Raw genomic sequence first — 24,522 nt, forward strand, 5'->3', positions numbered from 1 at the left:
TCTCTGGGTCCCAGGCACCTCTCTAAGGCTGAGGGCAGATTGGTAGACATTGGTAGACAGAGATCCCTACTAATGAAATCACCGATCCAAGCCAAAACAAACAAAAACCAACCCAGCATTATGTGTATACTATTCGTATGATATGTACAGAGACAATTATATATTTATCTTCTCTACAAAAAGCTGACCTAGCTGAGAGCCAAGCACCTCTAAGGTGCCTTGTCCTGCTCTATATCCAGCCTGGATTCCACAAATCCCTGCTTTGGCCATCAGAAAAGATTAGGCCCGAGCCATCCGCCCTGTCGCTGAGTACATATCCACCAGCTCTGCCAGCTTGCCACCTCTTTCTCTGGAACTGATAATCAAATCACTGTTACCTTTACTAGACTGGCATGCCAATATACTCCTGCTGATTGATTACCTCTGACTGACTTGCAGCCTGCTGAGGCCAAAGCTCACACTGCCACTCCCTGTCCCTCATACTATCACTGTCCCAGCATTGTTCCTGGGCCACTCTTCCTTGTCTTCCACTGTGTCCTCCGAAACCTGTTCTAATGCTAACAAAACTGCCTCGCAGTCAGACCTAGGTCCTTACCTCCAGGAGTTACTCTGAATATATTTCATATTTGTTGTTGTTGTTGTTGTGGCTAACTCTTTCATGACCTCATCTGGAGTTTTCTTGGCAAAGATACTGGAGTGGTCTGCCATTTCTTTCTCTAGCTCTAGAGGAAACTGAGGCAAACAGGGTTAAGTGACTTGCCCAGGGTCACATAGCTAGTGTTTCAGGTCTGATTTCAATTCAGGAAGACAAGTCTTCCTGACTCCAGGCCCAGCACTCTATCCACTGTGCCATCTAGCTGCCCCATATTTTATATTTACTTCCAAATATATTGTTTCCTTCTCATAGACCATAAGGTCCTTGAGCACGGACTACTTTGTTTGGTCTGTATTCCCAATACTTAACAAAATTGCTGTTAGGAGGAAAGGTATTGTGGAATGCAATTGTATTAGAAGAGCAATGTAGCAGTTTAGGGTTTACAAATAAGGAAACTAAATACCATTTAACAAAGGGCTGTGTAGGGCCAATGGATATAATAAAACCTAGTGACCCAGGAACTGACCACAGAATCGATGGGAGGCAGGAAGAGGGGAATCCAGTAAAAAGAGAGAGGACCAGAAATAATGCCTGCCCTCAGCTCCCCCCCAGAAATAATGCCTGTCCTCAGCGCCCCCCCAGAAATAATGTCTGCCCTCAGCCCCCCCATCACTTGCATCTCTGGGCACCGTGAGCGGGCTGGCCAAGGGTCTTTGGCCTTCGCCCTTCGCAGGAGGCTGTTCTGCTGAAGATAATACTAGGCAGATTACAACACGGTAGGAAATGTCACTGGAGGGATGCTTCGGCTTCCCTCGGCGGCAAAGCCAGTGACTGCCGCCAGTGCTCCGCCTCCCAGGCCCCGGGCTCCTCCGGGCAGACCCCTACCCACTTCTCACTGACTGCGGGAGGGGAGGGGGCGGGGTAGGGGCTCCTCTACAGCAGAGCTCCCACGGAAGCAGTTACATCCCGAACCTAACAGTTCATCCAAGCTCCCAGCTTGTCAACCAGTGAACCTGTCTGTACTGCCCTTCTTTCTTGGGGCCAAGGGTCAAAGGGTTCCCACTTGAGCCAGGAATTAGTGGGAGCCCCTTCCTAGAAGCAGGCCGGGCAGGCAGCTCAGAGTGAACCGCCGGGTGGGGGGCGGGGGCTGAGGAGGGCTCTTCGGGACTCTGGGAAAACAGAGAGGCTCTGGCTCCCCCCGCACCCCCGCTCCAGTGGTTGCGTCAGGTAGGCTGGGGAGGGGGGCATTACGGAGAGAAGAGGGGAGCTCGTGGGGCTGGGCTAGGTCCCCGCCTTCTGCACGCCTTCCCCGCAGCTCCTCCTCTCCTCCTCCCGCCCTTGCTCCCCAAGGCTCTGCGGCTTCATCCCTGAGCAGCACGGGCAGCGGCTGCGGCCATGGACGCGGAAGCTGGGGATGGACCAGGAGCCGTGAGGTGGACCAGCCAGTGCTCAGGTCAGGGCTGCTGCTCACCTGGCTTCTCTGATCCTCTGCTCTCCCTGCCTTCTCCGTCTCTCCTCCCCTCCTCCCCTCCCGGGCTGTCCCCTCCCTTCACCGCGCCCTCTCTCCCTCCCCAGGCCGAGGTCTCCATCTTCCCATCCCTTTCCCCCCTCTCCCCGCATGGCTGGTCCCAGGGCTTCATCCTCGCTGGAGAAGCTCTTGTCAGCCTTGTCCCACCCGCCCTTCTGGAAAGCGACTTCACCTCCCTCACTCCCTCACCTCCCGGGCTCTGGTGGGTGCATCCAGATTCTCAGCCTCCTCTTGCCCTAAGCACAGTAAAGAGTGGACAATGGGGGGGGGGGGGGGAAGATAGAAAATCAGGTGGTATGCTGATGATGGCATTTTACTCCCAGTTCAAATAACAGAATCCCCCCTTCCCATTGCCCCTTCCCTAACCCCCAAGCTTTTTCTCTTCACTTCCTCTTTACCATTCCCTCCATCTCTTCTACCTTCTTCTCCCTCTCATCTTCCTCTCTCTTTCCTAAATATACACTCTCTGGGCTCATGTATGGAGAGAGGGAGAGAGAGAGACAGACAGACAGAGACAGAGACAGAGAGAGAGAGAGACAGAGACAGAGAGACAGAGAGACAGAGAGACAGAGACAGAGAGAGACAGAGACAGAGAGAGACACAGAGAGAGAGACAGAGAGAGACAGAGACAGACAGACAGAGAGACAGACAGAGAGAGAGAGACAGAGAGAGAGAGACAGAGAGACAGAGAGAGAGAAACAACAGAGCTGGGTTTAGCAGACCTGATCAGTTCTGACTCTCCAGTCAAAGTCAACAGTAGAACTGGAAATATGGGAGACAAAAAGCAGCAGATGTGGGAATGTAAGCTAAAATTGGCCAGGGAAGGCCAAGGGGGTGAGTCCCAGGGTCAGGGTCAACAGCAAAACTGGGAGTGGAGGAAGGACAGAGAGAAGATATGGGAACCTGTACTAGGCTGGGTGTGCTGTGCAGAGCCAGGGTCAGTTGCAGAACTGGGGGTGGGGCAGATAGAAGCAGATGTGGGGACCTGTATTGGGGAGGGGGATATTCACAGAGTCAGGGTCAGAAGCAGAGCTAGGGGTGGAGAGTGGGGCAGAGAGAAGCAGAGGTCTGTTGTAGAGGGAATTCACAGTCAGGGTCAGTAGCAGAACTGGGGGTGGGGTAAGGCAGGCAGAAGCGGCAGATGTTTGGACCTGTGTTAGAATGGGGGGAGACTTGCCACAGATTCCAAGCCAGCAGCAGAGCTGGATGTGGAGCATAGGAAAAACAGAAGCAGCAGAAGGGGGTATTTACAGTAAGATGAGGGGGTCATAGTCAGGGTCAGAAGTAGACCTAGGATGGGGGCTAGAACAGATGGAAGCAGTAGAGGTGGGGGCCTGTGTTGGTGGGGGGAATCAGAGAGTCAGGATTAGTAGCAGAGCTGGGAGTGGGGCACCCAGTAGCAATAGAGATGAGGATTTTGTATTAGGATGGGGGGGCCCCCTCGAATTCAGAGGCAGAGTCAGGTGCAGTGGGGGTGGGGTAGGACAGAAAGCAGCAGCAGGGGTGGAGACCTGGGCCAGAATGGGGAGGATGGTGGGGCCAGGCTCAGTAGCAAAGGTAGGGGTGGGGTGGGAGGGTATAGCAGTTGTGATGGGGTACCTGGGGTCTAGGTCAATTTGTGAAACCAACTTGTGAAACCAGCCTGTGAAATTGTAACTGCAATTTGTATTGTAAAATTGTTATCTGTAAAATTCCTTTCCCAACCTCAGAAAGGTTCTCTGCCCCTTCCCTATCCTCACTAGGCCTAGGCAGCACCTTGGGACTCCTTTGTTCTTACTTAATCCCTCATGTCTCTTCCGGTCTGGCCCAAATCCTCATGTCTCCTCCGGCCTGGCCCAAATCTTATCTAAACTATCTATGCATTGAGGTCCCTTACCTCTGGTCAGCCCTGACAATGGCAGCCCTATCCTTTAAAGGTAAAAGCATGTACCCCTCTCACTCGCAGGTCCCCTAAGGACTCTTGCCCGCTGTAAAGGCATAATAATAAACTTCAACTCTAACTCCAAGCAAGGCTGAACTGAATTCTTTCCAGACACCCTTGCAGTTTTCCTGGTCTTGGATGAGATCAGGGTTCCTGCTGAACCTATTGGGATTCTGGACCTCAACAGTTGGAGCCAGCAGAGGTGCCATAGCTGGGCAGATGGGGGGCATCAGAGGTAGTAATGGGGAGATGCTTGGATTAACATTAGGATTCAAACACCCATGACTTAAGAAGCCTAGGGTGGGTGTACTCCCCAGCCTTTCCTATGCCTCTCATACTTCTCTTTCCACAGGATTTCCAGTGACCCCTGCAGGGTCCTGTGAGGGATCTGAGGGCTGTGAGAGGAAGAAAGGCCAATGTTGGGGGTCCCTGGAGCGCTGGGGTCAGACCATGGATGGTGAGTTTTCTTGCCCTAGAATGCTTTCTTTTCTTTCTCCCTTCCCACTGTTCAACTTCTTTCTTCTCTCCCTCCCCCTGGGGCTCCTAGCCTTGATCCTATCATTTTCCCCAGCTTTTCCCAGAACCTTCCTCATCTCAAACTAAGGCCCAATTGTCACCCTAAGGCTTTGGGGAGAGGGGGCAAATACTTCAAGGCCTCTCCTCACTGCTTCCTGAACAGACGGAGTTTAACTAGGGTCTCTCGTGCAGTTGGTTCTGCTAGAAGGAAATCATACCACCTCAAAAGATTTCCTGATGAACTTTTTCATCTGAGGCACTGGTCCTCACTTATCCCCACCCTGAAAATTGTGGTCTGCCTTTCAAGCAAGGCTCCTCTCCCCACAGCTAGACCTTCAAGGTTGGAAGGAAGGCATCAGAGTGGAAGAGTCAGAGGGCTGCATTCTACTGGCGCTACCATTCAGCCAACATTCTGCTGCTCTGATCTCCATGCAGCCTTCCTCATATACTGCTTAAGGAACATATTATCACCTAGGGAGCAATCCCACATTTGCCTATCTGGAATCTGAGGGATGCCTCTTTCACCCCAGCTGGCTTTGAAAGCTCCTATACAGTCTGAATTTCCCTAGGCCAGTGGTCAAGCAGATAGATGCCCTGGGAATTGATTCTTGACCTGGATGAGGGCTTGCAATCAAGAACCTCTAAATTTCTTTCCAGCTATCTGATTCTCTATTCACTTGTCCCAAGCTCCAGGAGTTAGAACTAGAAGAAGCCAGATGTCTATGGGCAAGCTTTCCTTCCCTGTCCTCAGTCTCATGTTTTGAAGTCCCCCCCCAAAAAAAAATCTGTCATTGTGAAAGGCCCCACCCAAATGAAACTGGCCAGCAAACTCAAGGAAGGGTCAGGGAGAGAGATGAGAATACCCTGAGCCTCAATTCTACAGGCATTGACTTTGGGGGTATCACTGGGGACCTGCAGATGGCACCAATGCATCATCTCTACCTGGTCATTAAGAGACCTCAGCTAAAAAAAAGGTGATCCTGATGCTATGTGTGTGTGTGTGTGTGGGGGGGTCCTGCCTCACAGGGGAAGTATTGCTCCCAGCTCTGTATGAGGAGGAAGAGGAAGAGGAAGAGGAAGAAAAAGAAGAGAAAGAGAACAAGGAGCAGAAGGACAGTGATGTGACATCCCCACAGGAAGACAAACCTCGGGGGCTGAGCCTCAATGAGACAGAGCTGGAAGAACTGAGGGCCCAGGTGCTGCAATTAGTGGCTGAGCTGGAAGAGACAAGGGAGCTGGCTGGACAGCATGAGGATGATTCCCTTGAGCTACAAGGTAAGTGGAATCTGGGGTCCCCAGCTCTGTGCACCTCAAAGTCCCGAAGTCGGGGCTTCTCCACATCTGGCCAAGCTCCTGAAACCTAAGTAGGGGGAACCTGGCAGGAAGGGATGGAAGCTCTCAGGTCTTGGAGACTCCCTCAGTCCACTCCCCTTCTGTTTCAGGACTCCTGGAGGATGAGCGACTGGCCAGTGCCCAGCAGGCAGAGACCTTCACCAAGCAGATCCAGAAACTCCAGGGTAATGCTAGAGTTGGGTGGAGGAAGCAAGGGAAGGGGAACGGTGGGGCGGGCTTCATTTGACCGTTTTTCATGGGATTTTTCTCATGCCATCTCTCTTACCACTTTCTTAGTCATCCAAGATGATCTTTTTACCTCTTCTTTATTATCCTTTCATTTCCTCTTTGGATTTCATCTTCCACTTTTCAAACCCCCACCCCATTCTTAGCTCTTTTCCCCTGGCCCTTCTCTTTATTCAATCATCTTCTATTGAAATTCTCCATCTCACTCTTCCTTTTTGCCTCTAATCTCCTTTTGTCTTGCTCATTCATTCTTCTTCTTCGTAGTCCAGGTCAGAACCAGGGATAGGAGAACTGGTTGGACGCTGGGATGGGTGACTTAGGAGTAGGGGCAGGGTCAGCTCCCATTTCCCTTCAAGCACTGGGTAATGCTGCATCCATCTTGGCCCAGTCACACACCTTTCCACTCTCTTCTCTTCAGCAAGAATCTGGGATAGGGCAAGTGAGTCAACCAGAATCAATAATACCCACAGGCTACAAAGCTGTGTATTCCAGGAGGGGCGCTCTATAGCTACCAGTAGCCCAAGCAATGACCTAGAAATCCCTTCCCTTTAGCCCCCAAGTACAGCTATCTCTGAGGAACAGCAGGGTAGGTGTTCCATACCCCACAGCAACATCAAGGCAGCTTCAATTGACTCCTTCCAGCTTCCAGTTTCTGGGAGATGTCCTAGAAAACAGCTTCAGAGCAGGCACTCTGCAGGGAGGCAGTCCAGTGTGGGACAAAAGGAAGAGGAAATGGGGAAAATAAAGAACAGAATGAACAAAGACATGAACAAGAATAGAAAGCAGACAGCTAGAAGGGGAGGAACAAAGAAAAGCAAAAAGGAAATGACAGATGGCAGAGGTAGGAAAAAGGTAGGCAGTGATGAGGCAACCATGGTATAATGGCCAGAGCCCTAGATTTCAAGCCAGTGGCCCTGGGTTCAAATCCTGACTGCTGCTTACTTCTGGTATGAGCTTAGACAAAGATGATTGGTTTCCCTTGGCTTCACAGTTCTTACCTCTGAGGACTGCACTAGCTGTCCTTGTGACATCAATAACTTTGCATACAGTACCTTGCACATACTAGGCCCCTTAAAAATGCTTACTGTACCTCTATGGTCCCTTCCATCTTTAAGTCCCATAATCCTATGCACTCAGGCAGAAGCCACATCCATGTAGTTTCCATAAGATCTAAGCAGTTGATTCTGGTTCTCTTGCTCCCAGGCACTGGGGCACAGGGCCAGAACTCTGAGTATATTTATAGCTGCTGACTATGGGTGACCCCACAGCATTGCTGGCTTCAGGCAGGGATCCAGTGCCCCTACAGACCCATGCACACGCCACAGCTACATGTCCAATGGCCTCTGGGGTCTAAGTATAAAAATATCTCTGGAGTATGACACACACACACACACACACGATTTTAAGCTGAAAAAGCTATAGAGGAAAGAATTGGCCCTGCAGTCAAAAGACCAGGTTTTCTGTCTCAGCTCTGCCACTTACCAGTTCTATGACCTTGAGCGAGCCAAGCCGCTCACCTACCTCCAAGGCTCTGTGTTTCCTTATTTGTAATATAAGAATGATACCAGCTATGTCAACCTCCAAGAGCTATGGGAGGATCAGGGGAGATACAGTGAGTCAGTCTCTGGAGGTAGGAAATCTGGGTTTGAAGTTCCTGTCTCTGCCAGTGTGCCATGACCCTGGCACACAGATGGCACTTAAATGCCCATGGTTTGTCTGCCACTTATTATCTATAATATAGTCCCGCTATATGCTAGTCACGATGAAAGGGCCATCCATCCCAGTGATCAGCTGGTGCAAGCCGAACACTCACCACGGGACCTGAAGTGGCTCTGCCTCTGGCCCCCTTGCTTGCCCTTGGGCAAATCACTCAGTTTCCTCATCTGTTAAAAAAGGGGGGGGGGGAGTGGGTTGGACTAGATTACCTCTAAGATGCCTTCCGGCGCTAAGCTCATATGATTCCATGATTCTTCCCAGCTTATATAGAGTCTACACACCTTATGCCCTGAACACACGCATGGACACCCACCCCATGCGCATGAACACACCCCAAGGCTGCAAAGTCAGGCACCATCACCACCTCCCTGTAGGGGGCGGCAGAGCGTTCTTCTCTCTCTTCTTTCTCTCCCTCCTCCCCCTTCCAGCTCTTCCCAGTTCTGCTCCCGTGCACTGCCCGTTTCCGCCCGCAGGGGGCGCGCGCTCCTTGGGGGTAGGCCGGACCCTGGCCTGCCGGAAGCGGCTGCTATAGCCGGGAGGGCAACGCGCGCGCCGGGGGGGGGGGGGGGGCCGGTGCGATGGAGTCCCTGACCAGTGAGTGAGAACCGACTCTCCGACCCAGACCCAGACCCCAAAGCCCCCACCCGGCGCAGAAACCCCCGCCCTTACCGCCAATCAGCACAGACCATCTTGGAGACCCGCCCCGTCCCATCCCGCCCCTCTTAAGGCCCCGCCCTATTCCTGCCAACTCCCAGAGAAGCCCCGCCCCCACAACCCCCAAACAAGTCCCACCCCCAGTACCGAAGCCCCGCCCCCAAGCCCTGACCACGCCCCCCCATGCCCGCCCACTCTCAGCCTGTGCCCCGGTCCTTCCCGGCTGGTCCCCAACGCTGCCTCTGGCTCCAAGGTGGAGAACGCCTGGGTCGGTTAAAAGGTCTAGTAATTACAGACGGAAGGGACCATGACTTTAGACACCACCTAGGCCAGCTCCCTCCTTTTCCATCCCCATCCATCAGTCAACAAGCATTAAAGCTGCCACGTGTTCAGACGGCAGATGTAGTTGCTGGGCATACCAAGAGCAAAAAAAAAAAAAAAGAACCAGGCCCTACACTCCTGGAGCTTCCCATCTGTAGGAGAGAGGGGAGGGGCTCCCAGCATGTCCGCGTATCAGTAGATATAAGAATGTGTCCGAAGTAAGTAAGGTGAATGCATCGCTGTCCACTCTTCTGTCCTGCAGGGGGGAGCGGGCAGGCCACAGCCCAGAGGAAGCTTGCTAGTGTTTGTGATGTGGCCCTGGTATGGGGTAGGCTGTAGGGCCAACGGCAGAGAGCCTGCGCTCCTGGACTGGGAAACCATGTCCCCCCAACTCGCTATAGCCTGGTGACCTTGACCAGCTCACGTCACCTCCTCTGGTCAAGAGGTTAGACTGAATGAGCGCTAGCCTCGGGGAGTCGGGAAGACCTGAACTCAGACCTGTGTCTCCGTGACCTTTAGGGCCCCTTCTGGATCTAAATGTATGTGGTGTGTGGGAAATGACCTCTATTGTCCCTTCTGGCTCCAAGGATTCCAAAGAAATTGTGGGTGTAGAAGGGAGGGACAGAGCAAAACTGCATAGACAAGACCCCAGACAGGGTGGGAAGAAGTAACTGGAGTCATTTTGGAAGAGTAAGGACAGAGAAAGGGTGAAATCTGGGGCTGCATTTCTGAACCCCAAGGAAGAGAATTTAAGAACGTCCCAAATATTGTTCTCCATTCTAGATGCCACTGTTTAGAAACACTGATAAGCTGGAGAGCACCCAGAGCAGGGCAGCCGGGATGGTAAAAGGCCTTGAGTCCATGTCATATGAGGATAGGCTGAAAGAACTGGGAATGTTTAAGCTGGAGAGGAAAAGTGTGGTGGGGGAAGGGGAAGGAAGGGAAAAGAGATAATAATCCTTAAAGGTATCTGTCATGTAAAAGAGGAATCTGAATGGTTAGACCTGGCCCCAGAGAAGCCCCAGAGTAGCAATAAGAACAAATTTGAGCTTGATATCCAGAACTTCTACCAATGAGAGTTGTCTAAAGGTGGAAGTGATTGTTTTTGGAGATGGTGGGGTCCCCCTCGGAGGTCTACTAGCAGTGTCTCTGTGAGGAGTCATGTGTGGGTTGGAGTAGACAGTCCCAGGTCTTTTTCAGCTCTGAAATTCTGTTTCTGTGAAGTGGCTTTTTGCCAATAGAAGTACTTTCTAGGCCCTCTTTTTCGAGAAACTCCATCAACTCTATCAAGTGATGCCACCACCTTTCTGAGTTCATCTCATTCAACTCGGCCAGTCAGTACCAACAATCTCGTGGCTCTCTGCACATATCAAGCCATTTTCTACCTTAGGATTTAGAGCTGGAAGGGACCTTCAAGGTCATCTGGTCCAACTCCCTCTTTTTGCGGATAAGGAGATTGAGGCCCAGTCCTTTTTGCTTACTCTATTGAGGACTCAGGTCTTAGCCCACTTCCTCAAAGGAGCTTCCCCAGGTGACCCTGCTCTGCTGTGATTGCTCCCCTGTCCCTTCAGGAATGATTGTACAGACTGTACTTATTGTACTCGTATGTTAATGCATTTTGCTGCTTTGTGACTGTGCTCTAGTTATCTCACTTGTATGTATTTTGTGTTCCAAACTAGACCATAAGCTCCTCAGAGCCAATACTGTTCATTCTAGCACTGAGTTCTAGAACTGAGTCAAGCATCGAAAACATGCCTGGGTCAAGCACCAGGAAAGGTCCCTCCAATTCACTTTTACAGAAAAATTGGGGGGGGGGGGGGGGGAGGGGAACCTTAGACCTAGGGATCCTGTTTAGTGGTGGGGAGACAAAGGCCAGGGCAACTCAGGGCTCCTTCTACTGAAGCCTGCCCCAAGGAGACTGGTGCTGGTGCAGCGAGCAGGGAGCAGGGCGGGACCAGGAGGGGGAGGAGCTCACCTACTTGGGGCTATTGGAGAGGGCAGCTGGGGGAGGGCTTGTACCATCCTGTAGCCTCCTGTTTTAATGAATTATTCTTGGTAATAGTGAATAGAGGACTGGCCTTAGAGTCAGTAAGTCCTGCCTGTCCTGCCTCTAACACACGTTGGTTGTGGGACCCTGAGCAAGTCTTTTGACCTCCTTGTGCCCTTGACAAACTAGTGGCTAAGTTGTAGAGGTGTTGGCTTGCATTAATAGAGGACAGTTCCTCTCCCAGGAATTTCCTATACTGTTGAAATCTAAAGCCCAGTTCCTATCGCTAGATTTCCTGCTGAAGGGAAACAAATACTGTTGATGCCCTCTAAATGTGGGCCCACTGGCAAAGCCCTGGTTGCCCAATCCTAGTTACAGCTCTGAAGCTCCCTGCAGGCAGGGACTGTCTTCTTCTTTTGTTCTCTTTCAGGAGCTAAAATTCTGTGCCCAGAGTAGTAAACATTTGTCAAAGGAATGGCTCCCAGCCACCCAGCATTACCCACATTGCTTCTGTAGTTCTGTTCCCCAGCTTCTAGATTCTTTGTCCCTTCTGGTGCCTCTTACTTTCCTTATTTTCCCAATAGTAGATTCCTTGTGTTTCAAGATAGGCAGTTACATTATGACAATATACAAGTCCTTAAATAAGAGGCATCTAAATTTTTCGGTAGTGTGCCATATGTTCAAAAGTCTATTATGTGTATGCAGGTCACATTAATCTAAATGTGTAATTGCATTCAGCCAGTCCAAGCCTGCAAGTATGGCCCCTGGTGCCAGTCAGTCACACAACAGAAACACAGAGGCAGCTGGTATTGGCTACCTAATTTATATGTGCTAGCTAATTAGGTTAAATAAAACCAGGAGGTAAAAAGATCTCAGGTGGAACCCATCTTGGGCTCAGACAGGCTGCATCTGGCCCATGAGCCACAAAGACACCAGTCTTAGCTACTGCACAGATACCCATTCTTTTGAATCCCAATCCTTCTTTGGATGGCTTTAGGCTCCTAAATTCCCATTGTTCCATAGTCGCCAAAGCATGTATGCAGGGGCAGTGATCGGCTGTGAACACCCAAACTAACTACCAAGGGTCCTGAGTCACTGCTTTACTTGGGTGACTCTGGGAAGGACACAAAAGAGCAGGAAAAAAAATGAGGTGGCTGTAAATAAGAAAGGCTTGGCCATGCTCCACCCCCAGTTCAACCCCCCATGGCCTGACTAACAGAGCAGGGCCCCCATTCCACTTTTCACTCTTGAGTTTCTTGGCTCCTTCCTTCTTCTACTCAGGGTACAGCTGTTTCTCTTCAGTGGGGCAGAGCCTGGGGCCCCTAGACTACACAGAAGGGAAACAAGTTAGTTCTTCTCAGGGGACCCAGCAGGTTAGCTCGCCGATCCTCTGACAGCCCCAACTCACGTCTCTTCTAGGTGAGCTAAGGTCCCTCAGGGAGGAGATCTCCATTCTGGAACAAGAGAAAGAGACCGAGCTAAAGGACATAGAACAGGAGCTGCAGATGGCCCATGATGAGATCCAGACCCTGCGGCAGGCGGCAGAGGACGCAGCCGCGGAGCATGAGGGGGACATAGCCACCCTGCAGGAGGACCTGTGCCGCATGCGCTCGGAGCTCACCGGCATGGAGCGCATCCAGGAGGAGTACGAAATGGAGATCAGCTCTTTGCGGAGCGAGATTCAGCTGAAGGACTCTGATCAGTCCGAGAGCATGGTCCATTCCGATGTGAGCCTGCTGCAAGGTAGGCCCTGGGCCCGGGAGGGCAGCAGGGCCCTCCATTATGGTCAGCTGCAAGACTGCTGGGGAGAGCCTTCTGAATGCCCACCACTGACTGGAGGCTTCTAGCGGTAGTTATATCTTGGGATAAAGTACAGATGACAATGGCAACCAGGGTGAGAAATACAGGCGAGCCAAGCTTCTCTCCATTCAAGAAATGTTGACAAGATCTACCAGGGTAGAGAATATTAAGAACAGTAGTTGTTCCCTGGTTGTTCAGTTGTGTCCAACCCTGTGTGACTCCGTGGACCTCATCTATGGGGTTGTGTTGGCAAAGATGCTGGTGTGGTTTGTTATTCTCTGGTGTGTCCTCATCTGACATACGAGGCGCTGAGACAAAAGCCCAGGGTCACACAGCTTGTAAGTTTGCTCTTCCTGACTCCAGGACCAGTGCTCTATCCACTGCACCACCCAGCTGCCCCTAAGAACAGTGATAGAGACAAGCAGGAGACTGTTGCAACGTGAGCACCATGACAGACCTTTAAGATCAAGTTCATGAATAGAGGAGAAACCTGACCTTTATAGCCAGACAGTAGTGATGCTAGGAGTGGAGTGCAGAGGTACCAGCCAGAGTTTAATTTTTCTTTTCTTTTTTTTTTAAAGCAATCGGGGTTAAGTAACTTGCTCAAGCTTACACGGCCAGTTATTTCTGGGTGTGGTGCTGAGTATCTGAGACCAGATTTGATCCCCAGGTCATCCCAACTCTGGGGCCGGTGCTCTTAACTCACTGAGCCACCTGGCCACCCCTAAGCAATTGGGGTTAAGTAACTTGCTCAAGGTTACACAGCTAGTAAGTGTGTCAAGTGTCTGAGGTCGCATTTGAACTCAGGTCCTTCTGACTCCAGGGTCAGTGCTCACTCTATTCACTGTGCCACTTAGCTGCCCCCGATGTTCAATCTAATGCTATACCTCTTGGGCCTTAGCAGATCTCACCAAAGTAGAGAGAGGCTTCAAGTACATCTTAAATTAGATGGGAGGGGGAAAGGGCTTGACTCTAGTAACTTCAGGGGTGTCCCAAACTCAGGGATTTCCCCCCAAAATTCAATAAGTCTCAGTTCTCATGCTGTCTCCAATTGTCTGCTGGGACCTAGAGCATAAGAAATCTGACTTTGTCCTGAGCATAGATTTATTATTGGGACCTAGGGAAAGCACTGTACTTTATCTACCCTACATGCAATATGTCTAAAACAGACATGAGCAAACCTTGACGGCAGTGAAAAGCCCTTACCGTCTCTAGAATGGGGAATTATTTTGGTCGTCCAGAATGTTACCAAAGGATTCTGACCCAAGATAAAGGAGAAGTAAACATCAGCATGTTATCATGGTTGAATGCTATACCAAGTATGAGGTTAGGCCAAGGCAGCACCTGTTTGTGCTAGTGTAAACAAGAATAACAGTTAGACGTGTTCTAACGCCACATGTTCAGAAGCCACCATATTGGCTAGTTCTTAAGATTTTATGAACTTCTAGAGGGGTAATCAAATGTTAGCAGATTCTTTCAAAGGTTTCTGAGAGTCTCATTTCACTTCAGGGCCCCTTTTTAATGCTTGAGGGTTCCCTAGGGAGCCAACAAAAGGAAAACCATAGAGGGGAATCCCATGGTCCATATTGGGCTAATGGATGATGTCTAGACCAATCCTGTTCAAGTACAGGTAGATACAGGGTGGCAGGAAGGGCAAGAGATAGCAACTCAGCTCTGATTCAATCTCTGTTACCTCTACACCCCATTCCTCAATGAGAAGGGGGAAGGCATCCCATTTATTATGCCAGAGAGCTTTGAAGAGCATCTGTGGCCAAAAAGGAAGGGGAGATCTGTTTTCAACATAGACTTAGACTTATGATGATGTTAGAAAAAACCTTTGGGGCGGCTAGGTGGTGCAGTGAGCAGAGTGTCAGCCCGGGAGTCGGGAGTACCCAAGGTCAAATTCGGCCTCAGGCACTTAACACAAAAAAGACTAGCCTTGTGACCTTGGGCAAGTTACTTAACCCCAATTGCCCTCCAAAAGGCAAAAAAGAAAAAAAAGAAAGGAAGGAAGAAAGAATGAAAGAAAGAAAGAAAGAGAAACCTTTGAAAGAATCCGCTAACCTTGGAGTGAACCCTCTTGAAGCTCGTAGAATCTCAAGAGCTAGTCAGTGTGGTGGCTTCTGAAGACCTGCTAGAAGGATGATGAGGCAATGGTAGCAACATTCTTCCCTGTGTCTTGTCTGAGCTCTAACTTTCTATCTTCCTTATGACCCTGGGCATCAGTGAAGCTGGTAAACTTCTTTTTTTTTTTCTTTTGCTTTTTGGAGGGCAATTGGGGTTAAGTAACTTGCCCAAGGTTACACAGCTAGTTTTATTGTGTGGGTGTTAAGTGTCTGAAGCCAGAACCGAACTCCAGTGCCAGTGCTTTACTCACTGCGCCACCTAGCCACCCCAGCTGGTGAACTTCTAAGAGTATTTTCTAGATGAGGAAAAACAGAAGCTGGCTCTCAGTACCGTTGGGTTTAGAATTCAGTCTCTTTCTACTGTCTTTGCTCTCCACAGAGGAATTGCAGCAGTTACGGGACCGTTGCAACCTCCTAACTGAGGAATACCATGCCCTGCAAATGAGTAACAGCAGCCTGTGTGAACAATTGGAGGAGATGGAATCCCAGAGGTACTACAGTGAGGACCAGTTGGAGAACTGCAGGTAGCCTGGCCTCTCTGTAACCCTCTGTGCAGCTGCCCTAGGCTTGCCTTCTAGGGATTTCTAGAAAAAGATGGTAGGTGGTATTATAACCGAGTGGACAAGGGGATCATCTCCCCTGCTTCTAGAGGGTGGGCCACTTCCAGGGTAGCCCAGCAGGTGTAGATGCAGAGATTGAGATGTAGATATGCCTGAGCATCCAGCCCAATCTGATCCAGATTATCCCAAGTACAGAGAACCCCCAACACCCTGACCCGTTTGCAGGATTTGAATCCTATTCTGGATCTTCCTAGGAGTCTGATTTGATCTGTCCCTGAGGCACATCCAAACATAGCTTAGACTCAGTATCCACCTTTGTAGGTAGTGGAACAGTGACTTAGCCTGTCAAGTCAGGGGACGAATTGGTCCTGAGCTAAGCCCCCAGCTCATCTTAGACCAGGGTCTTAGATCTGCCCCAGAACCAGATCCGCTTTCTAAGATTGTGGTGGATGAAGCATTGTAGGAATCTAGCCTCTGGTCACTTAGCTGAGTTGTTTTGAGAATTTCATCACAATTGGGTCCCTTGTTGTTCCGCCTTGGGTGGTAATGCCAGGCATAACACTGTCCCAATGTGGCTTTGGGGTTGTGGGTTACAGAAAAATGAGTGTGGCAGAAAGATGGTTGAAGTCACAGAAGAAGATGTCAACGGCTGAATCTCAGACTTCAGGGATGGATATGTTTGTGGATATCATGTACAATCAGTCCTGTGACGAGGACGAGGATGATGATGAGGAAGAATGTGAAAGCCTTCGGCAACAGCTGCAGGTCGCTGAGGAGCAGCTGCAAAAGATGCAGAACAGGGTAGGCACCATCAAGGAAGGATGCTAACTGTGGCTTGGCTTTTCTTCTCTGGGGGCCTGGGGTAGACAGCTCCTTAGAATTGGGTAATTCAGTCTAATTCTATTCAATGAACTTTGTCAAAAGCACCCACTCTGTGTGAGGCACTGTCCCAGGTGCCAGGGACACAAAGAGAAAACCCAGCCAGTCCCTGCTGTGAAGGCACTTGGGGTCTGGGTGGGTAGGTGTGTGGTCTACATAGACACCCGGAGGGGGGAGGTATTTATGCCTGTCCCACTTCTCTGATCAGAGGACTTTCCTAATAAAGGGCACACAGCACCTCCCCAAACTCCTTTTCCTGTGTTCACAAGCTCCCCCTTCCTTTACTCTTCCAGTGTAAGGACATGCATGCTGAAGTCCTAGAGTTACAGAAGATGCATCGGGCCAGCCAGGACGAGCAGAAGTGCCTGCAGAAGGAGCTGAGGCTCTGCAAGGATGAGATGCAGCGGCTTAAGAACTGCCAGGATGCCTTTATCAAGAGCCAGGTGACTCCTGGGGGGAGGTGGGAGGGGCCTAGGGCCAGGCAGGGGAGGGGGCCTGGGGTCAGCTAGCCTTTGACCTACATCCAGAGGCATAGCCTGTAGGGACCAGTTTTGGGATCCATGCAATGCTGCATGCTGGGTGCCTCCAGCAGAGAAAAGAATGAATGGAGACATATAATGGAAGTTCCTCAAGGGGTCTGCATCTGAGCGACAGTATGGAGGGCCCTGCCATCTCTCGTGGTAATTCTGCTTGCCCATGACCTCCCTACCACAGACTGAGGATCTGGTGAAGAAGCTGTGTGAGATGCAGAAGAAGTGCCAGGAGAGCCAGTGTGAGCAGGCAGATCTCATAAAGTCACGAAACCAGCTGCAGAAAGAGCTTCTTGAAAGCAAGGAAGAGCAACGCAAGCTCAGGATTAGGAGGGCGTCCCTTGCAGAGAGCAACAAGAATGAGAAGGTAACAGGAGTAGTGAGAGCGGAAGGACCAGGCTGGGGTCTCCTGGCTGAGGTCTGGGGGGAAGCGGCAGTCAGGATCAGTGGGAGGTGAAGGAAAGGTGGGGCATCTACCAAGAGGGAAGGCAGGACAAGATACTTGGGGCTGCTTCCAGCTAACCACCACCACCACCACTACCTTTCCATGGATCCATGGATCCATGCAGCACTGCCTGCATCCTGGGAGGGCTACAGCCTCTTCTAGGTATCTGCATCAGAGAAGACCCCAAGCCAGTTAAGTAAAGGGCAAGACAGGTAAGGAAGGAGAGGTTTCCAGACTGTCAGTGTCCCAGTGAACTAGGCAGAGGTAAACAGGTGAGGCCCTCCAGGGGTAACTGCACTGCCCAAAGTCCTCCCCCACCACAGGAGCTGAAGGCCAAGCTGGACGAATTACAGAAGCAGTACCAGAAAAGCCAGGATGAAAACTGCCGTCTCTTGGAAACACAAGAGAAGTTACAGGAGGAGCTGGAGTTTTGTGGAATGGAGGCCGAGCGCCTCAAGGCTATGGAGGCCACCAACCAAGAGGTTCTTGAGAAGGTGAGGGAACACATGTCAAGAGACAGTCTTCTCTTTGAGGTTCCATGGGAGGTGGGGGGAGTGAGAGCCCCTCGGGGTAAGGGACAAAAGGAAGAGAAGGTGGTCTTGGAGATTGGTGGCTGTTTTCAGCCACACACTTCCCTCGACTTTACATCTTGCATGTAATAGAGCATGCTGGGAATTGGTCCACTCTTGGTGACCCCTGCTAGAACAAAAGATGAGACTGGAGAGGTCAGGAGAATCTCTTTTTGATCACAGCACCAGAGAAAAGATGTAGGCAAGAAAAGGGTGAAAAGCAGGTTATTCCTAGGGTGACTTCAGTGACTGCTTCCTACATCACAGAACATGGAGCTGGAGGCCAGGCTGCAGGACCTGGAGGGACTCTACGAGGCCAGTCAGGAGGAGCAGGCCAGGCAGCTCCAGGTGCAGGAGGAGCTACAGGAGGCCCTCCAGCTCTGCCAACAAGACATGGAGATGCTCAGAAGCATGCAGGCCCCGGAGGAGCGGTTCCCAGAGGAGAACAAGCCAGAGGAGGTAACCACTGGCACAGGAGGCAGGGAGGCTCTCCCATGGGGCTAGCTGGAGAAGGGTTGGCAGCCAAGCCCAGGGCATCCCCTGGAGTGGAGTGAGGAGACACCCAGCTAGAAAGAGAAGCCCTTGAGCCTGGTGACCCTGCCCTTGCGGTGATACTGGGACACCTAGGGGGGAACTGGCCTAGGTCCCACAGTCTGAAATCTTGAAAATTTGGGACATGTGCCATAAGGATAATAGTACCATATTTATGTAGCATTTAAGATTTGCCAAGCACTTTGCATGGATCATCTCATCTTATCCTGATGACAACCCTGTGGGAGTAGGGCTGTTATTTTCTTTCTTTTGCTTTTTTTTTTTTTGGAGGGCAGTTGGGGTTAAGTGACTTGCCCAAGGTCACACAGATAGTTTTGTGTGTGTAAGTGTCTGAGAACTCAGGTCCTCCTGACTCCAGGGCCGGTGCTCTATTCACTGCGCCACCTAGCAGCCCCAATAGGGGCTGTTATTAAAGATGAGAAAACTGAGGCAGGCAGAGATTAAGGGACTTAGCCAGGGTCACACAGTGAGTGTCAGAGGCCAGATTTAAACCAGGTCCTCCTGAGCCCAGATTATCATCTCTCTGTCCACCAGCTGCCAGACAGAAATTTAGACAGGCAGTGCTAACTATAACTAAAATATCTAGTGCTTTAGGGTTTACAAAGCACAGTGCTGGAAGGTGGTAGCTGTCATTATTCCTACTTTTCAGATAAGAAAACTGAGGCAGGGGCAGCTAAGTAGCACAGTGAATAGAGCACTGGCCCTGGAGTCAAGAGGACATGAATTCAAATCCAGACTCAGACATTTGACACATTTCACTAGCCGTGTGAATTTGGGCAAGTCACTTAACCTCAACTGCCCTGCCTTCTCCTCTCCAAAAAGCAAAAACAAAACAAAACAAACAAACAAAAAAAGCAAACTGAGGCAGAAAGAGATTAAATGACTTTCCCAGGTATCTGAGGCAGGATTAGAACTCCAGTCTTTCTGACTCCAAGCACTATACTTCATTCACTAGCTGCCAAGGTTTTCACAGCAAATTAGGTAATGGAATTATTCTGGCCATCATCTACTGATCCAAGGAGAACACATACAGACATGTTCTGTGTACCTACTGGAAGGAGAGGAAAAGGGAGCCAGGCTTCAGTCAGGTTCATTCCAAGGCTCTGTCTCTAGTTACTAAAACCCTGCCTCTGTCCTAGCCCTTACAGAGACCCTGGATGCCTCTGGGCTAGGTCGCCCCCTTGTCTGCTCTTCTCTTTGGCCCCATTCAGGTTGAGCCTCTTACCTCACCTCTTTGCAGGGATATAAGCAGCCTCAATTCCATTTGCTTTTTCCTTGTCATTTTTAAGGTGCCTAGGCACCATTAATTACCTTGTATGGGGACTGATATAGAGGGACAGACCTGGAGGAGAAAGAGATAAGATGCTCGTTAAAGTGCCCACTGATTGACTGATGGGGAAAGTCATGTGGCAGAACAGTCACCAAGTCACTCCAGTGCCCCCAGAAGGTCACCTGTTTAGAGTGTGCCAATCATCTTACTGTTTCTGCCTAAAGGAATAACTCTGTCCAATCCCAAGCTCTCATTTAGCACTCCTCATTCTCCTTGTGGAGGCACTGTCCTGCTCTGGCCTTGGGGTAACTGAGTTCTTTAGAGGGTGGACAGGCTAGCATTCCTCAGGAGTCAGAGTTCTCAGAGGCAAAGGACTTGTGTAGCAAGGGGAAGGGACAGAGAAATAAAATGGACAAAAAGGAAGGACCAGTTTGCCTTTCCTTCCCACGTGGCACCAGAGAAAATGGAACTAGAAGGCAGGAGCCACATAGATCCCGGCCCTGTCTGGAGCAGCCTGATGGAGCACTGGAAGGCCCGAGTTAAAATGTGGCCTCAGACACCTACTGGTTGTGTGACCCTGAGCAAGTCACTGCACTCCTGTTTGCCTCAGCTTCGTCAGCTGTAAAATGGGAGTTGTAGTGGCACCAACCTCTTAGCTATTGTTACAATTATGGTGGCCACCGGTCCTGATCAGGGAACGGCTGCCCTGAGGTCAGAGGCCGGCCATGCTGGGCTCAGGGCGGGGAGGCTGGGCCTTCAGGGCAGAAGAGCAGTGGGCTCCTGCCCAGGGTGACCAGCCACCCTGTCCACCTCTCCCCTCCACAGTGCGAGGACCTGGTAGCTAAGCTGAAGGAACTGCAGGGCCTGTACAATACCAGCCAGAAAGAGCTGGCCCGGCTGCAGTTCGAGCAGGCCGAGCTCCTGGAGCAGTTGAGGAGGGTACAAGAGGAGCAGGGCCAGCTGCAGGAGGAGCTGCACAGGCTCACCTTCCCCATGCCCAAACCCAACCTCCTCCAAAAGGTACCAGGGCATGGGAGGGCAGAGCCAGGAAAGGGCAAAGGAGGCTCGGGGGGGGCAGGTAAGAGCAGAGGAGGCTGATGGGGGGGAAGGTAAGAGCAGAGGAGGCTGGGGGGGCAGGTAAAAGCAGAGAAGGCTGATGGGGGCAGGTAAGAGCATAGCAGGCTGATGGGGGGCAGGTAAGAGCAGAGGAGGCTGGGGGGGCAAGTAAGAGCAGAGGAGGCTCATGGGGGGGCAGGTAAGAGCAGAAGAGGCTGATGGGGGGGACCAGGTAAGAGCAGAGGAGGCTGGGGGGGCAGGTAAGAGCAGAGAAGGCTGATGAGGGGTGGCACAACCCAGGTAAGAGCAGAGGAGGCTCATGCAGGGGGAGCCAATATAGAGCAGAGGTAGGTCTAAGGGCCCAGTGGAGCTTTTCTTCACTCAGCCCCTGCTTGGTGCCCCTTGCTGTAGTCTCATCTCCCCATCACCCCTCTTGGTGCTGGGTTACCAGCTAGATGGCCCTCCCACGCACCCGGCCAGTCAGTGGTGGCATCCAGGAGGGATCAGGCAAAGGAGTGAAGTGTGAAGACACCCCCTGGTAACCACCCTTCTGCCTCACCTCACAGAGTCAGGAGTTGTTGGGAAAGCTGCAAGAGCTGGAAGAACTACAGACCAACTACCAGAACCGGCAGGAAGAGCAAAAAAAACAGGTAGAGAATCAGGACCAGCTATTAAAGGAGCAAGCCAAGCTGCAAAGAGAGTTTCGACTTTTAAGGGAGAGCTCGATGGCGACTCGGAGTCCAGACTCTGGAAAAATGTTGCATAGAGATAATAGCAACAAGGTAAAGGATCCAGCTGGGGCTGCTTCTGGCAGGGTCACGGCAGCAGTTCCTGAGGAGAGGCCGAGGGCAGGAAGATCCTGCTTGGCCAAGAGCTCGGCTAATGCTGGAGGTGGGCAGACAGCAGTGATCCCAACCCACCATCCAAGCAAGGGCTTAGCATCAGACAGGCACCCAGCACTGGCCCTCCCCACCACCTGTTTCTTTTTACCCCCATTTCCTTATTTGTAAAACAAGTTGTTTCAGTGATGGCCAACTCTTCATGACCCCACTTGGGATTTTTCTGGCAAAGGATACTGGAGTGGTTAGCCATTTCTTTTTCTGGCTCATTTTACAGATGAGGAAACTGAGGCAAACAGGATGAAGTGATTTACCCAGGGTCCCACAGCTAGAAGTGTCTGAGGCCAGATTTGAACTCAGAAAGATGGATCTTCTGACTCCGGGCCTGGTGCTCTATCCACTGTCCCACCAGGCTTTTAGCTTTGACTCTACAGTCCTATGGTTGTAGCATTTAAAGTCTGATATTTAGTTGCCATTGGAGTTCCTTTTGACCAAAGCTAATAGAACCTCTTATTTTTTAGTAGCTGACAGTCCAGTTTTCTATATATTCTATTTCTTAAAAAATCCATTGCGTTTTGGTGACCACACCAGACTGTTCATCAACAGACCATGCAATCATCCTCCTTTAGGGAAAATATCCTCGTGGGCAGAGTTCTTAGAACTCATTATACTGCAGTGCTGGAATCTGGATAGGCCAGGAGAGCTAACTCTGGGAATCTAGAAAGACCAAAGGGCTATGATGGGCCTTGAGAGGGGTCAACAAGAGGTCATGACCAGGAGGCCAGTGAGTGTGAATGCAGGGGGTGTGGATGAGGAAGGCAGGTTTGGGGGCTTAGCATAGCTAGGGTGGAGCCTGTAGGTCCTTTCTAAAAGAGGTGGGTCTGAAGGGCTCAAAGGTTGGCACAGGTAAGCAGAAGCCATAGTCTAAGCAGGCAGGTTGGAGACGATTCCAGGAACTCAGGCTAGGAGCCCAGATAGTGGGAGGGCAGGGACCCACACCCTGGAGTCTGGTTAACAGAGCAGAACTTGGATTTAGCAGACTTAAGTGACTGAAGCAAATCCTGAGGAACAGCTCAGGGACCCCAGGACAAAGATGAGGTGAGCAGTGAGGGCTCTAGATCCAGGCCCTAGGCAGCCCTTTAGACACTGTCAGTGGGAATAACCCTGCCCCTGAGCCAGTCTTGTGAGGCACTGACTTCTCCCTGCCAGCAGGCCCAAACATGTTACAGGGCGTGAGGGCAGGTTGGTGGCCTACCTGAGCAGACACCAGGGTGGGAAGCGAGGCCGGCGGGAGTTGCCTTTGACCAGACAGAAGGCATGAGCAGAGCGGCAGGTTTTACTGCCTGGCCGGAGGTGAAGGGGCTCTCCTTTTCCAGGAGGGAGCCTGCAGGGTGGCTGCCGCTGCAGGCCCTGCCTTGGGGCGCCGTGCCCTGAGCAAGCTTCACCATGTGCCTTCCCCACAGCAGTCGAGCAGCCTGTGCAGCCAGATGCAGGAGCTGCAGCAGCTGTACCACAGCGGCAGCCTTGCGCAGGAGCAGCTACAGCAGGAGGAGGGGCGGCTGCTGGAGGAGCGCCGGAGGCTGCAAGAGGACCTGCAGCTCTGCCAGGAGGAGATGCAGCTGCTGCAGTCCCTGACCCCGTGCCTGAGCTTTGACAGCAGCCACAGCTATCACAAGAGCTATACCAGCAGCACGCTCAGCAGCTACTGTGGCGATGATGAGGACTACTGCCGCGACAGTGACAGCATGGAGGTAGCGCCCAGAGGGGATAGGCCGGGGTGCTCGGGTCCCTTGTGCCCCACAGTGCCACGCTGCCCCAGGCGGTGAGGACAGCCACCTGTGGGGGCCATCCTCCCCTCCCAGGAGCCCCTCCCAGAGCGGGGCCTCACTGCATACCCTCTCCTCCAACAGGTCCAAGAGGTGCTTGCCTGTGTGCAGACCAGGCTGCAGTCAGTCAAGGCCATGTACGTGATCAGCCAAGATGAGCATGGCCAGCTACAGTTAGATATGATACAGCTGCTGGTGAAGCTGGGTGGTCTACAGGAGGTGCTTGATCTCTGCCAAGAGGAGCTCAGGGAATGCGAGGAAATCAGCAAAGTGGAAGAAGCCCCTCCAGTCCCACCACAGTGCAGCCCTGAGGTAACTACAGCCAGGGAAGCAGCGGCCATTCTGGAGCTCACTGCACCCAAGGAAGGGACGTGGGGAAGCTGCCTGGGAGGAAGTGTCTAACTGGGCACCCCTGCCCTTGGTCATTTAGAATGATAGATCCCATTCTGGTCAGGTGCCCACAAGAAAAGGATCTGAGCTTTGCAAACAAATGAGTGCCAATTGACACCAGTCCCTGCAAAGGTCGGGATAGAAGACAAATCCAAGGTGTAGGGGCCCACAGCACAAGAGGCACCCCATTTCTCTCTACTTTCTTCTACTACCTGTCTCCCCTGGATGCATCTCATGGGAACTTTGGAAGTCAGGCTTACTAAATTCATGGCCTCCTTCCTGGCTAACCTTAGCCCTTTTCCCCAGAGAACAGGATGGACAATTGCCCTGCTGGTGTGTTTGCCCCAGGGGATCCTAGAAGCTGAATTGACTACACAGGCCCAGGTCTCAGGAGCCAGAAGCAGACAGTACAATTGCTCTTCAGGAGATTTACAGCGTTTAAAAAATACATTATGAGACTTCCAGGTGGTACAGTGGTTAGAGGGTTGGGCTGGGAGTCAGGAAAAAGGCCCAAGTTCAAATTCTGCCTCAAACACTGAGCTGTGTGATCCTGGGCCAGTCACTTCACCATTCTGGGCCTTTGTTTCCTCATCTGTAAAATAGAGATGATAATGATAGGACCCACTTCACGGGGTTTTGTGAGGCTCAAATGAGATGACATGTAGAGTGCTTTGCAAAATTAAGGTGCCCAGTTGGGGCTAGCTATCATTTTGTTGTTATTGTTTAGTCTTGTCTGACTCTTCATGAACCCATTTGGGGTTTTCTTGGCCAAGATCCTGGGGTGGTTTCCTCTTTCTTCTCTAGCTCATTTCACAGATGAGGAACTGAGGCAAACAGGGTTAAGTGACTTACCCAGGGTCACAC

The 24,522-nt window shown here is 51.3% G+C and overlaps 1 protein-coding gene and 1 long non-coding RNA gene across 5 annotated transcripts in view; one reads left to right on the forward strand and one right to left on the reverse strand.

The window, feature by feature from the left end:
• The window catches only part of LOC138160577 (uncharacterized), a 31,338-nt gene extending 22,765 nt beyond the window's left edge, over positions 1 to 8,573 (reverse strand). Inside the window, exon 1 of the long non-coding RNA XR_011168169.1 lies at positions 8,524 to 8,573. This is a non-coding gene — a long non-coding RNA (uncharacterized lncRNA). The remainder of the gene's footprint in view (positions 1 to 8,523) is intronic.
• The window catches only part of CCDC136 (coiled-coil domain containing 136), a 29,711-nt gene continuing 7,025 nt past the window's right edge, over positions 1,837 to 24,522 (forward strand). The window contains exons 1-15 of one of the 4 annotated variants that reach the window (XM_069087162.1): positions 1,837 to 2,048; positions 4,397 to 4,501; positions 5,587 to 5,835; positions 6,003 to 6,077; positions 12,236 to 12,559; positions 15,122 to 15,233; positions 15,899 to 16,103; positions 16,475 to 16,624; positions 16,896 to 17,078; positions 17,480 to 17,650; positions 17,993 to 18,184; positions 20,373 to 20,567; positions 21,170 to 21,385; positions 22,906 to 23,193; positions 23,353 to 23,580. In XM_069087162.1, the coding sequence (XP_068943263.1) occupies positions 1,991 to 2,048; positions 4,397 to 4,501; positions 5,587 to 5,835; positions 6,003 to 6,077; positions 12,236 to 12,559; positions 15,122 to 15,233; positions 15,899 to 16,103; positions 16,475 to 16,624; positions 16,896 to 17,078; positions 17,480 to 17,650; positions 17,993 to 18,184; positions 20,373 to 20,567; positions 21,170 to 21,385; positions 22,906 to 23,193; positions 23,353 to 23,580 (2,751 nt within the window). In that variant the 5' untranslated portion in view covers positions 1,837 to 1,990. Of the gene's footprint in view, positions 2,049 to 4,396; positions 4,502 to 5,586; positions 5,836 to 6,002; positions 6,078 to 12,235; positions 12,560 to 15,121; positions 15,267 to 15,898; positions 16,104 to 16,474; positions 16,625 to 16,895; positions 17,079 to 17,479; positions 17,651 to 17,992; positions 18,185 to 20,372; positions 20,568 to 21,169; positions 21,386 to 22,905; positions 23,194 to 23,352; positions 23,581 to 24,522 lie in introns of all 4 variants that reach the window. The other 3 variants (XM_069087160.1, XM_069087158.1, XM_069087159.1) reach the window with 3 other exon arrangements.

This window comes from Petaurus breviceps, unplaced genomic scaffold (assembly GCF_028583685.1).
Source record: "Petaurus breviceps papuanus isolate PSGF00001 unplaced genomic scaffold, PetGlider_PUasm1.0 181, whole genome shotgun sequence".
NCBI classification, from domain to species: domain Eukaryota; kingdom Metazoa; phylum Chordata; class Mammalia; order Diprotodontia; family Petauridae; genus Petaurus; species Petaurus breviceps.